The sequence below is a fragment of the Lissotriton vulgaris genome, chromosome 4_1 (genome assembly GCF_964263255.1).
Source record: "Lissotriton vulgaris chromosome 4_1, aLisVul1.2, whole genome shotgun sequence".
NCBI lineage: Eukaryota > Metazoa > Chordata > Amphibia > Caudata > Salamandridae > Lissotriton > Lissotriton vulgaris.
Genome location: NC_141691.1, coordinates 759,094,346 through 759,107,427, shown reverse-complemented (window position 1 = coordinate 759,107,427; position 13,082 = coordinate 759,094,346). Strand labels below are relative to the sequence as shown.

The 13,082-nt window shown below is 42.1% G+C and overlaps 1 protein-coding gene across 6 annotated transcripts in view; it reads left to right on the top strand.

Annotated features, from left to right (window-relative positions):
• Window positions 1-13,082, top strand: part of MYLK4 (myosin light chain kinase family member 4) — a 997,611-nt gene that overhangs the window by 940,520 nt on the left and 44,009 nt on the right. For all 6 annotated transcript variants that reach the window (XM_086965066.1, XM_086965064.1, XM_086965068.1 and 3 more), the window contains 2 exons: window positions 2,376-2,528; window positions 10,946-11,024. In XM_086965066.1, the coding sequence (XP_086821192.1) occupies window positions 2,376-2,528; window positions 10,946-11,024 (232 nt within the window). The remainder of the gene's footprint in view (window positions 1-2,375; window positions 2,529-10,945; window positions 11,025-13,082) is intronic.

Here is a 13,082-nt window from a genome sequence, read left to right as displayed (position 1 = left end):
GATGCCTGAGGGTTCCTTTTTTACCACCCTTTAACTGCACTACTTATTGTTTTCTTGTTTTCTTGTTTTCTACTTATTCTTACTTTTCCTTACGTGGTAGGAATCACTTTATTGTTTTGGGTTTTACACCTAAGTAATTGTCGCTCTTTTGTTTTCATTGATTATCTAAAGGGGTATAAGAGTGGCGTGTTGACCCTTTCTCTCCTGTTGATTATTTGGCCACATTCTATCAGTCACACTATGTGTTTTAGAATTAGCCAGGAAAGAGGAGTGCGAGCAGTAGCCAGGGCAGGAGTTAGAGCAGTGGCAGACAAATATGGACCCGTCAAAGCCAGGTAGAAATTGTGTGAGCTGGGTGCATTTATATCCCAGGAGCTGAGGAGAGCAGGAGCTGCATCCTGAGCCAGGGTCCTCTTCTGAGCCTCACTGTGCATGATCTTTGTATGTATGTATGTGTGCAGATTTATATATGTGTATGTCTGTATATGTGTTTGGCATTCTATTCTCCCTGATAAGCAGTGCTGCTCTCTAGAAGCTATGCCTCAAGTCCACTAAAAGCATAATATTGCCTCTCATTATATGGGGTTCATCTCTGTCACAATTGTGTCCATTCCTGGATCAGTAGTGGCCCTGCCATAATAACTGTAATCTTTGACATATTGTAGTCAAAATGGCATCAGCTGCATATCATGAGCATAATTGACCTAGTTGTGATCGCCCCTGTTATAATGGTGACATTGTTTGGGCATCTTGGCTGTTATGGTACCCTGCCTTGGCAAAGTGGTGCCTCTGGTGAGATGGTGAGCATTATTGACACATTATAGACATCCTTTGTGCTATGGTGAGCATCCATGGCATATGACGGCACAGCCTGGAGATTTAAAGCAGATCCTGTCAGTGGGAAATATTTGTTCATGTGAGAGCCTGTTGAAAATGACTAGCCGATGTTTAGGAACCGCATATTTACTAAAACTGAAACTGGCTTTTTGAAGGCACAGTCTCATGTGAGCATTGTGCATGAAAAAGAGAGAGATCTTATGCTCTTGAAGTACTCTGCCTTGTTAGGTACTAGTTCTTGAAAAAAAACCTTCTCTGGAACAGGGATGGTGCAAATACTCCTCTGGCTCCCAGTTGACTTGCCTTCCCTGATTCTATAGAAGTTCTAGGGAAATTGAAGTTCTTCCTGTCTCAGCCACTCCCTATGCACTGCCAAACTTACTTGTGCAATTTGACAGGGTGTAGTGAGAGACAATAGCTGTAGTAGCTACAGAAGCTTCCCCCTGATTTCCGTGCACTTTACTTTTCGTTGCAATATCAAAGTTGACAGCTGGAGAGGAGTGGCAGATGCCTGTTATCTTTTTCTCTACAAAAACCCCAGACTCTACCATTCCCATCTAAAATTCCTCATATCATCAGGACAGACAAGTATCTCATGATTGTATTGACTGTATTATGGTACTTTGAGATGTGCAACCGGATATTTAGTCTGTACAAAGTTGATATTTGTATATGATTGAAAAACAAAAATGAAAATACCATAATGTTCTTTATAAGTCAATTTGCTATTACCTTATGGTACTCAATAAAGTTTGTTTTAAAATCAGGACAGACAAGGAAATGGAGAACCTGCGGCGTATATTTACTAAGTTTTAGCATCGTGTTTGCATCACCAAAGTTATGCAAATTAACACTAAGTCTTTTTTTACTCATTTCGTTTCCAACACTAAACTTGTTTAGCACTGGAACATCACTCCAAAGTAGTGCAAAGCAGTGCATAACACGGGTGGTGCATGGGCTTTCACATGCAACCACCCAAGGATTCTGACGCTAAGCCCTATTTACTTAAACAAATAGACAGGGTTTAGTGTGAGAAAGTAGGGCCCATTTCAAATAGGCGCTATGAAGGAAAAATGCTTTCAGTTCTCCTTTCTTTTCCGACTTTGTATGTGTGCTGCACTGAACGCCATGCAAACAAAGTGGGAGAAGGTTTTAAGTTAGTCTAAGCACGGTATTTTGTACTGAAAGGGTTCCCTCCCAGTACAAAACCTATGCTAGACTCACTGAGGCACCCTTGCACTATGGGCCAAAGGTGTGTCCGTGGCACACAGCAGCATATTTCTGCAGTGGCACTAGGGAGAGGGAAGGAGAGTGCAATATTTCTGTAAATATGGCGCTCTCCTGCTCTCTCCTTCTCATGCAGTGCAGCATTTGTGGCTGCTGCACTGCCCTCCGTGAGAGTCTAGTAAATCTTTCCCAAAGTCCATAGCCTATGATATTAGAATGTTGATAGCTGCTCCAATTTTCCAGTGTTTTAATCTGGATTCTGTTTGTATGATGATGCCATTGATTTACCACCCCTTCCTTGTTTCCCATAGTATTAGTGGATTATCTCCTTTTATGGGTGACGACGACAATGAAACTATGAACAACATCATCTGTTGCCGGTGGGGCTTTGAGAATGAGGAATTCCATAATGTTTCTGAAGATGCCAAAGACTTCATCACAAAGCTTCTAATTAAGGACAAGAGGTATGGGAGGTGTTCTTTCTTTCCTTCTCACGTGGGTCTGTGTCGGGACTTTGGAAGGTGGTGGTCTCTTAGGAGCAGAAGAGAAGCTAGCGTACCCCAACTTCTTGATGATAGATTAGGGAAGCTAACATGGGAGAGAAGGCATGGAGCTTTAAACATAACACAGCATATTAGTAGCAGGTAACACTCCACACCATGTGACTGCCAGAACCAAAACCTTAATAAAAAGGTGAAATGTAAACTCAAAAACATGAGTTGTAAATCCAGGTCTTCCCCTCAAACGGAGCAGCAAAATCAGTCAATACAACATTGGCATGGTCATATTCAGGTGTGTCCTCATAACTGTTTAAGAACCCAACTATGAAAGAGAATCTCTAGTCAAAGTTGTAGAATAGTGATGCAGTCCCCACCCCTCATTCTTAACTCAGTACAAAAATCCACTGACATCAAAATACATAGAAATACAACACAACACCCACACTTCAATACTCCTGTTATGAATCCCCACAAACTTACACACATTCTGTTTCCAGCTGGTGTTCATTTCAACCTGTGACTGTTTAAGCACTGTTACCCTTTACTCAAGTCATAAGGGTTACGATGATATCTTTCATCAAACCTCTAACTCTTGAGACCCATAAACCCCATACTGGCATTATCAATGCACTTATTCTCACATGGATCGTCTACCCCTTCTTAAAAGTAGGGCACATCTGTCCCTTTGTCATACAACACTATCTTTAAGCAGGTGAGCTCACCAAATATTTTGCTGTTAACCTGCAGTCCTTGAGAGGGCAGGTCCAAATTAAACTTGCCACCATAAATGTGGCTGTGGAACAGAAACTGTAACTATCCGGGTTGTTGATGTTGTCCCAGGTATAACTAACAGTCTAAGCTTTGCATCCTGATATTCCTTTACTTACTAACATATATTGACACAGTTGACCATGTGGCACTATTTAAGATCATCTGCCTGTCACTGTTCTGAAGAGGTTCACATCCTGCTGCAGAAACAGAAAGTCATTTATGCAGAGAGCTGTTTGCATTCTCCATCACTCCCTGACAACTGTTTGTCAGACATTGGGTTATGAATTTGGGAGGGTGTGACCTCTATCAATTTATCAATCATAATATTTTTAGGCCAAAATACAGTTCTTAGAGAATCTCTGCCCATCCCCTGGAAGTTGTGGCACAAACAACAGGCAATACCCATAAAAAAATATGTAAAGTTCAATAATTACCAAAATCTTTAGAGCGTAATAAAATGGCCAAACAAATTTAGAACATCAGAGAAAAACATTAATTAACATGCAAAACACAAAGATCATTAAAACTGGATAAATAGAACTGTGGATATTAATTTTTTTGTCATTAGCCAAAAACACCAAGAAATAGTAAACCGTTATTAAAAAAGCAACAGCTCGCGGTTGACCAGGACAGAGGCACAATATCAGGCTGATTGAAAGGAAGCAGAGGTTGAATACACCAAGCTGTTCATCCCAGTCAAAGATTTTACCTTCACAGTCAGTCAAAGTGCTTCAGCAGGGCAAAATCCAAGGTTTTGTCTGGTGAGGTTCCATGAAAGCTGGGTATATTATTGTCAAGCTACCACTGAAGCCCATGGTTTTGGCTGCAAAAGCCCTGAGCTGCACAAAGGTGGATTTCTTAGCCGCCTTGTCTCTTCATGGGTTGAATAAATTCACCTCATCCTCGTCCACTGTTTTACCTTCGGTTGAAGTTACTTTTTTAGCTCTCAAAATCTTCCTGGGGGCTAAGACTGTAAGCTGTAGCCGTAGCGGGTCTGGGCTTCATGAAGCAGGATACTATTACTGCGAGGTCCAGCTTAACGCGTTTTTAGTGCAGCAAATATGCTTGATGCAAATATCCCTTGGTAAATCCCAGCTTCTTGTCCTAGTCCTCATGAAGAGGAACATGACTAAGTCCCACATTTCTCCAGCTGCTGAGAAAGTTCCTTCTGCTCAATCCTTTAGTCCCTAGCTCGTCAAGGCAGATTTCTATGCATCGGTCTCTTTACAGCCATGTCTCCTTCACCGTCTAGTTCTCTGTGGTCACCGTCTAGTTCTCTCCAAGTCATGTGTCCTTCTGCTTTTTGTGCACCCGAAGCATGCAAAATGGAGGGTGGTCACTGTATCCTTTTAGAGCATTTCCGATCTCTTATGACTGCCAGCAGGAGACCTTACGTCGTTGGAGCTTAGGTCTTCTTCTTCGACCATGGAAAGATGTCTTCTTTCTTCCAGCAAAGGCTTCTTCTTCCGGTTTAGTCTTCCCGGGTCAAGAAATATTCAGAGAAAGTGGCGGTGGTGACTCCTGAGCAATAGCAAGCAATTGGAGAATATCCCCTACCCAGACCTCTCTACCTTCTCATTCTATGTCCAACCCCTCTAGCAACACTTCCTCTTTGCCTTACTATAAAATTACCCAGTAGTGCCTGTAGGGAATTGGGTTTCTGGTTTATGGGGGGTGAAACCCTTCTTAAGCAGCAACCACAATTCCTATCAGGGTGAAGTCACAAGCAAACCCCAAGTTAACCTGTGCTTAACCCTGTGGTAGCTTGGCCCAAAGCAGTAAGGCTTAACTTAGAGGCAATGTGTAAAGTATTTGTACAGTTCTTCAAACAGTAATAAAGTGAAAGCACAATGCTAGAAAAATAGAGCAACATGTTATAAATTATTTGAGAGCAAGACAAAAAAAGATACAATCTGTAAAACCGGAGAGATACAGTTTTAAAGATTTAGGTAAAAATAGTGCCTACAAGCACAAAGCACTAACTGTGCTTATTTGGTTGCGTTGAACCAGGACAAAACTCACACGTTTAGGCCAACTGTGCCGGAGCGCGGTCCGGATACAGGGACAAAGTTAGGCCCACTTAATAAAGTACCTTAAATATGGTTGTGGAGCATCGCAAGATCCTGCTTTGAGAATGTGTCGCACAGGTGTGGTTCAGAGGAAGCTGCAGGGCTGCAATACCAAATCCTGCATCGTCGTGGAGGAGGCTGTTGATGAGGGGCTTGTGATGCGAAGTCCTGCATTGAGGATGCGTAGCAAAGCCGTGGTGCCAATGAAGCTGCAGTGCGAAGTGCTGCTTTGACGTTAAGGATGCCATGAACGAGAGGCTTGTAATGCAAAGTGCTGCGTCAAGGAAGCGTCATACAGTGGTGGCTCCAAGGAAGCGGCGGACTGTGATGCAATCTTGTGTTGGGAATGCTTCGTGCAAAAGCAGTTCCGATGCAGGTGTGAGGAGATGTATCACGCTGCGTTATTTCTGCTCACAGGACCTCAGCTGGATTAGCAGAGCACATTCAGGTCCACTTTCAAAGGTCCAGGACTGGGGTGGCTCCACTTGGGGGAAAGACTCAGAGCGGGCAGAGTCCCGGTACTGGGTTCAAGGTGGTTGGAGCCTTTTCTGAGGCTCTGATCAGGGAGCCAACCAACTAGCCCTTGGAGCCACTCTGGTGGACTTGGGTTCAAGATACAGGTCCAGTCCTTTTCACTCAAACAGCAAGGCAGCAGAGTAGCAGTCCTACTTAAAGAGCAGCACAGCAGTACTTCTGAGTCTTCCAAAGGTCCATTGGTGTACTGAAGAGTTGGGTCTGAGGGTCCATTATTTATACTTGGTGCCCACTTTTAATTAGGAGAAGCTTCTAGAGCGTCCACCCCCAGAGATGCTTGGAATTTCCTGCCTTCCTGCCCTGGCCCCAGCTTGTCTGGGGACACAAAAGACTATTGTCAAAGACCTTTGTTGGTGTGCTGGGCAGAGTTTGTGATGTACAGGTGTGGTAGGTGATAGCTCCTCCCCCTCATCAGGTCAAAGATGGCCCAACTGCCAATCCCTATTTCGCCTTTATCTCACTGTCTGAGAGCAATACACAAAGAACAACTGCCAGCTACATCTAGTCATTGGATTCAGGAAGATACAGGCTAAAGGCATCAAATGGTAAGATAAAGAAAATGCCAACTTTCTATAAGTTGTATAAACAAATGGGAAAGCGCGGCTGGCGTGCACTCAGTAGTTTACCTCACTGTAACAATATTTCAATAGGATTAAGCCTATGCAAACTATAAGTTGTGTGTGCACCAGGCGAGTGGGACCGCTGGCCCCTAGTTCAAAATGAAATAAGAAATTAGACAAGTGAATATCTAGATAAACCCAGTGCACTACTAGGGTGTCACTGATAAGTGTACGGTCTAAGTGTCAACAGTAATCCAAATTTTAGTGAAAAGCTTTATACATTTCATGAAAAGTAATCAAAAAGCCGAATCAATTACATCAATGATAATGACTTTAAAAGAAACTTCATGAATTCCACAAGTTGAAGGAATCTGCGTGGTTTATTCCAACGTCAAGCAGATCAGTTCCAAATGAAAATCATACAGCTTGAATGCAGCATATTGAATCAATTTTCAAAGATGTTCCCAATGCATTTCGGGCCTAAAACACTGGCCTTTCGTCAGGGGAATCTATAACATGTATGAGTTACATAGTTAGTGCATAATAGTAAACATTGACAATGCTTGTACTTGAATTAAAAGCTGACAGTGGCTTAATGCCAGGGCTCAAGAAAAGGTAAAGGAGGAGGGGTGAAAAATAACGAGGGAAAGATTGAAGAGAAATGGAGTGCCGATGAATCAATGATGAAGTATGGAATAATAGTGCCACCAATGAACCGGTTAGTGGAATCAGTGCAGTATGCTAAAACCAGAAAAGATAAAACCGGGAATGATAAACAAGGAGACCACTTAGTAAATGTGCAGCATATACGTAGTGGACAAAGTGAGGAAGACGACATGTAGATAAGGTGTAAATACCTTTGAGCTAACGGAGTTAAATTGGCAAAGGAAGCTCATACTGGATAAACTAGTGGCGAGAGAGCAGATGAACCATACAGAATTTGGGCAACAGCTCCATTGAAAAGGTGACAGGCTGGGTAGGCTTCTAACGGAGCGTCTGAGGTAAGACATGCCACCTGCCGCTATCATAGCAGTGAGAGATGTTATGGGGACACTGGTCAGCACGCAGGAACTAATTAATGGGGTTTTTCTGGCGGATTATAAACAGGTGTATACAGAATCAATGAGGTGGAGAGAAGACAATATATACCCGGTGCTACAATTACCACAAATCCAGAGTTCACGCAGGAAAAAAGGACTCAACTGGAATCGCCCATAGCATTGCAGGAAATAAAAGTGTATATATATATAGGCACTGAACATGGCTAAAACGCCTGGCAAACATAGGTTGCAATTGAAATGGTATCAGATATACGTGAATGTGCTGGCAGTAAAATTACTCCCAGTATATCAGGAGGCATTAGAGTCAAGAGTTTTGCATAAATAGATGAGAGGCCACCCAAATTATACTCCTAAACCCGGGAAGGACCCATATGAATGCAAATCCTACAGTCTGTTGTTTATGCTTATCATGGACATTAAGATACTAGGGAAGATTCTGGTGACGAAGCTACATGGAGTGATTGGGAATCTGAGCCATGCTAACCAGAATGGATTCATACTGGGCTGCAGAACAGCCTTGAATATCAGATACCTGACAGTAGTAATGGGTGCAGTGGGACTAAGTTTTGTCACAGGACACTGAATAGGCACCCAACACTGTGGACTAGAAGTACCTGTTTACGACCCTTAGGGGTATAAAGTTTGGCCCAAATTGCATAAATATGTTCACGATTTTATATACCAAGCCCTTAGCACAAGTCTGAACAAACAACATGATGTTGGAGGAATGGGGGTTGGATTGGGGCTTGCATTGGGCTGCCCATTGTCACCCTTGCTGTTTGCACTTGCCATAGATCTTCTGGTGTGGAGATTGATGGAGGTGCTGGAGAGATGGTCAGTAGGGATGTGGGGCAGTAGGTATGTGGTGTCTTTGTATGCTGATGATTTTCTGGTTTACTTATCTTGTCCAGCTGTGCCCCTACCGATCCTGCTGGCCGGGCTAGATTGGTTTGGAAAGCAGTAGGGACTGCAGGTCAATAAACAGAAGTCAGTGATATTCCCTATCGGGGTTTGTATATTGGCCACATGTTTTTTGCGGTCGCAAACGGCCATAAAACCCCTTTGTGACCGCAAACAACTGTCGTACATCTGGCTCTCAGTACAATGGAAAGGGTCAGGGTTGTTGAAGGGTTAACTTTACAGTAGGATAATGAATAGCCCTTAGTCTAGGGTTAGAGTTCTGGTGAGGGTGAATGATAGGGATATGTTTGGTAATAGTAGGGTAAGTGTGAAGGTGAGGGGTTGCGTAATTGTTAGGGCCTGGGTTAGGTTTGTAATTGAAAAGGAGTGAGTGAAGCGGTATAGTGGTTAGAATGAAGGGGTTACGGTTCAGGTCTGTGGCGTTTTACATCATGGGAGTGGAAGTGAGATTACTGTGAGCTCGTGTCACTTACAGTTAGGAAAAGGGTTACAGTAAAGGTCTAACAATTAGAGTTATCGGTAGGGTAAAAGGGTCATAGTTTATTTAGGGTTAAAGTATGCGGAAGAGAGAGAGTATGGGGGCTAGGGCATCTAAATGAAAGTGAGACAGCTGCAAAAATCAAATGCTTAAAAAGGGTCACTTTTAGCTTCTAAATGTAGGAAATATATAGCCAGAATTACATTTTGAGATACATGTTGTATTTTTTGTTTGATCCCAAACATTTACTTTTCAAACTGAAAATGAAAACTTTCAATCTAGATGTGTGTGAAAAGCTCCCCTGTCCCCATAAGACTCCATGTGGCGCAATATCCGGGGCTCGAGCTCAGCCTCTTGTGCATGAGGGAGGAGCTCACCCTTAGTATCCTCTGCAGACTCAGCCTCTCGTGCATGTCTTAACAAGCATTAAAAATGCAATAGGTCTCGCCTTTCATTAATTTAAAGCCATTACTTTGCTATACAATACCATTAGCAAAGCAAATGGCTTTAACTTAATCAAAGGCGAGACCTATTGCATTTTCAATGCTTGTTGTTTTAGGAGCAGGCATGTTTTTGGAACACTGCTCTACTAGGAACTCAGACAAGCACAGCAGAACTAGAGTTAAAATAGGGCATTAAATCAGTTCTGCCAAATGACTCCATTTTCTATTTGTGTACTACCCTTAATTCTCCAAGAAAGTGTAGACATTACGTATGCAAGATGCGCAGTCACATGCACAATGCTTGTTAGTTACCTAAGTAGTCTAAGAAGCTAGAAAAAGATGTGGCACACACCCATGATTCGGAACAGAAACACCCCACGGGGCCATCTTTACATCGTTAAACTGTCGTGGAATAAATGGTGCTCCCAAGATATAAACGTGCACACTTAAACAGGCACAATGATTTAAAGCGCCCAGAGGTTGGACGAATACCGGAAGGCGCCGTCCTACACATTGAGGAAACCAAAACAGAAAATAATAAATGCATGGAAAGGTGAAATCGTTTATTACAGTTAAAAGGGCCATAGCTGCACAGGGAATACATAGCATTCTGAAAGTGGCAGGGATCAGTACGTTTATGCCAAAAAACGTGCTGAGAATTGTCAGAATTATGTGTTAGTTTGTTTCATGAAAAGGGCCCTGTATTGTATTTTGTTTTATTTGTTTATTTATTTATTTACAGGTTGTTCAGCACAAGCTAATCTCTGCAGTGACGTAGAGCTTTACACAAGGCCATGTTATCAGTTACAGATTACAGACGAGAACCCAGGACCGTATTAGAACAGAAAGAATAATATATTGGACCATAATGCGTCTTACACAGCGCTTTAGTGGGATTTACAAATAATATAGATACAAAAGAAAAATATGGTGGCATACTGTAGGAAATATAAAGTCAGTGTCAAAAATGTGGGAATGTATAATTCATAGTTACATATTAAGATTTTTCAGAGATTAAATAAATTAGTACAATTATGGGAACCTCCTGGTGTGAGGTGACGCAGAACATTTTTTAATCAAATATAGAAAGTTTCCTAATGGCTAGATGGATAAAGTTTAAAACCTAGGGGCACTTCTGGGGATGGAGTACTTTAGTGTCCTTGTCAATTTGAACAAGCAATGGCCGCGCGGCTGTGAAAGTGACATGGCCGCGCGGCCGCAAAAGTGAAAGTAATGGCGATGCGGAGGAAGAGATAAGAAAGGCAGATGGCGGGCAGATGACGGCTGCGCCCGTGCACGCGAGGATGCACGCAAGCTTGAGGCCAGGAAAAGCTTGTGGGTAGCACTTTCAAACCCTCCTTACTAAAAGTTGAGCAAGCAGGCCATGCGCTGCTCTAGGCTCGATTCAAAAACCGCTCACAGGCCACACACTATAAATGCTCACTCAGTCCTTAGTGCAGGTGTGATCTTGGTGCCGCAGCTGTTTACAGCCTTTAGGACCAGTTGTGATTCTGTCTCACTAACCCTTTTGTATTTTCCTTTAGCTGGAGGTTAAGTGCGAAGGAATCATTAAAACACAGCTGGCTATGCGACCCAGAACTCCACTGCAGACTCAATCTTCAGGTATACGTTTTGTGCCTTCCATGTGCACCTTCTTTGTTGATGTGCTTAATAATAAAAAAAAATATATATATATATATATATATATATATATATATATATATATATATATATATATATATTCACTGAAAAAACGTAGGTTTCACACATGTTATAGTTAGCTGGACATTTTTGACTGATATAAAACCATTGAAATTCCCCCGTTATAGTTAGTTCAGCTAACTATAACTCGCGCGCCCGCAATGCACTGCTGATGACGTCACATATTACATCACTCATGACATGGTCAGTGACATCACTCATGACATCCCTGATGACATCTCAAATGACATCACTGATGACATCACTGATGAAATCATCCAGTGAATGGGTGTTTTTCTGAAAATTAAATATGTTTTATATATGTATATCTGAAGGTTGATGGAAGAAGAAATGGGTATATACGTGTATAAATAGCTGCTTTTTTGGTGAAAAATAGATTGTATAACTGACTGATTAAGTGTATCTTTATGAATACATGGGTTAGTGAGAAATGTTTAAATATATACATTTCTGTATCAGTCTCTCACTTTCTGTATAAGTGGCTGCATGTGTTGGTGAGTAGCTATATGAGTGATACATGAGTGTCTATATAGGTTACTGTTTGTTTGATTATCAGTAGGAGTGTCTGAGTGTCTGTATGCTTCGTTGGGAGGTCTTACGTAGTGCATAGATGCATGAATGAGTGACTTTCTGCTTGTATGTGTTGAAGGCAGCATATGTGCAAGACTGTATGGGTGGATGAGTGTGTGTGGTGAGTAGCTATATAGGTCATTATTTGTTTTTTTTCTGTATGGGTGGATGAGTGTATATATGGATGTGTTAGTAAATGAATGACTGTCTTAATAGTGTATTTGTGAGTAAGTACATATGTTTTAAACTAGTACATATGAGTTATGTGTGAGTAACTCTATGGATGAGTGTCGGTGTGTAACAGGATGATCAGGATGTATCAGTGTATGATTATATACGATGAGTGAGTACATGTATGAGTGACTGTATATGTCTGTTGATGAATCAGTGGATTTGTGTATAGATCTTGGAATTACTAAATAGGTGTGTTGTAAGTGGCATTGGTAGGTCTATTGTATTGAGAATGTTATTTTCTATTTTTGAATGTCTGTAATAAAGGTTATATTAGGCTGAGAGAAGGTCTGCCACTCTTCCACAAGGATGATGTCATCAGTGATGTCATTTGAGATGTCATCAGGGATGTCATGAGTGATGTCACTGACCATGTCATGAGTGATGTAATATGTGACGTCATCAGCAGTGCATTGCGGGCGCGCGAGTTATAGTTAGCTGAACTAACTATAACAGGGGAATTTCAATGGTTTTATATCAGTAAAATGTCCAGCTAACTATAACATGTGTGAAACCTACGTTTTTTTCAGTGAATTTCAAAGGTTTTGTAAATGCTACTTCCTAACTATAACGTGTGTAAAACTTACGGTTTATTCAGTGAATTTCAAAGGTTTTGTAAATGCTACTTCCTAACTATCGATTTACAAAAGGGGGTGGTGATGAACAGAGTGTCTGAATTGAGCAGACCACTCTTACCCAGTCCAAAGATCAGGGCTTGATCCATCACCGTTATTTATCTCACTGCCCCATCCCAGCTCAGAACCTGGCTTTATGCAAATCAGTCTGTCCCTGGCCCAGTGCATCATGGGAACAGGGCAGACTAAACTACCAAGCCAATTCTTTACCAGAAAGGAGACAAGCTACCGGGGACCGGTTTCTGGCATTTCAGCCTCTTCGGCCCGGCTTGCTTGAATCCTGATGGAGCAGTGAGAAAGGGACTCATGTCTGAGTATACCCTGCCACACCTATAGTGGCCAAAATCGATTTGCAAACCGGGCCGAAGACGGCTGTAATGCCAGAAACCGGTCCCCGGGAGCTTGTTTCCTTCCCAGTGTAAGAATTGGCTTTTGTAGTTTGGTTTGCCCTGTTCCCATCATGCACTGGGACAGGAACAGACTAATTTGCATACAGCCAGGTTCTGAAACTGGGATGGTGCAG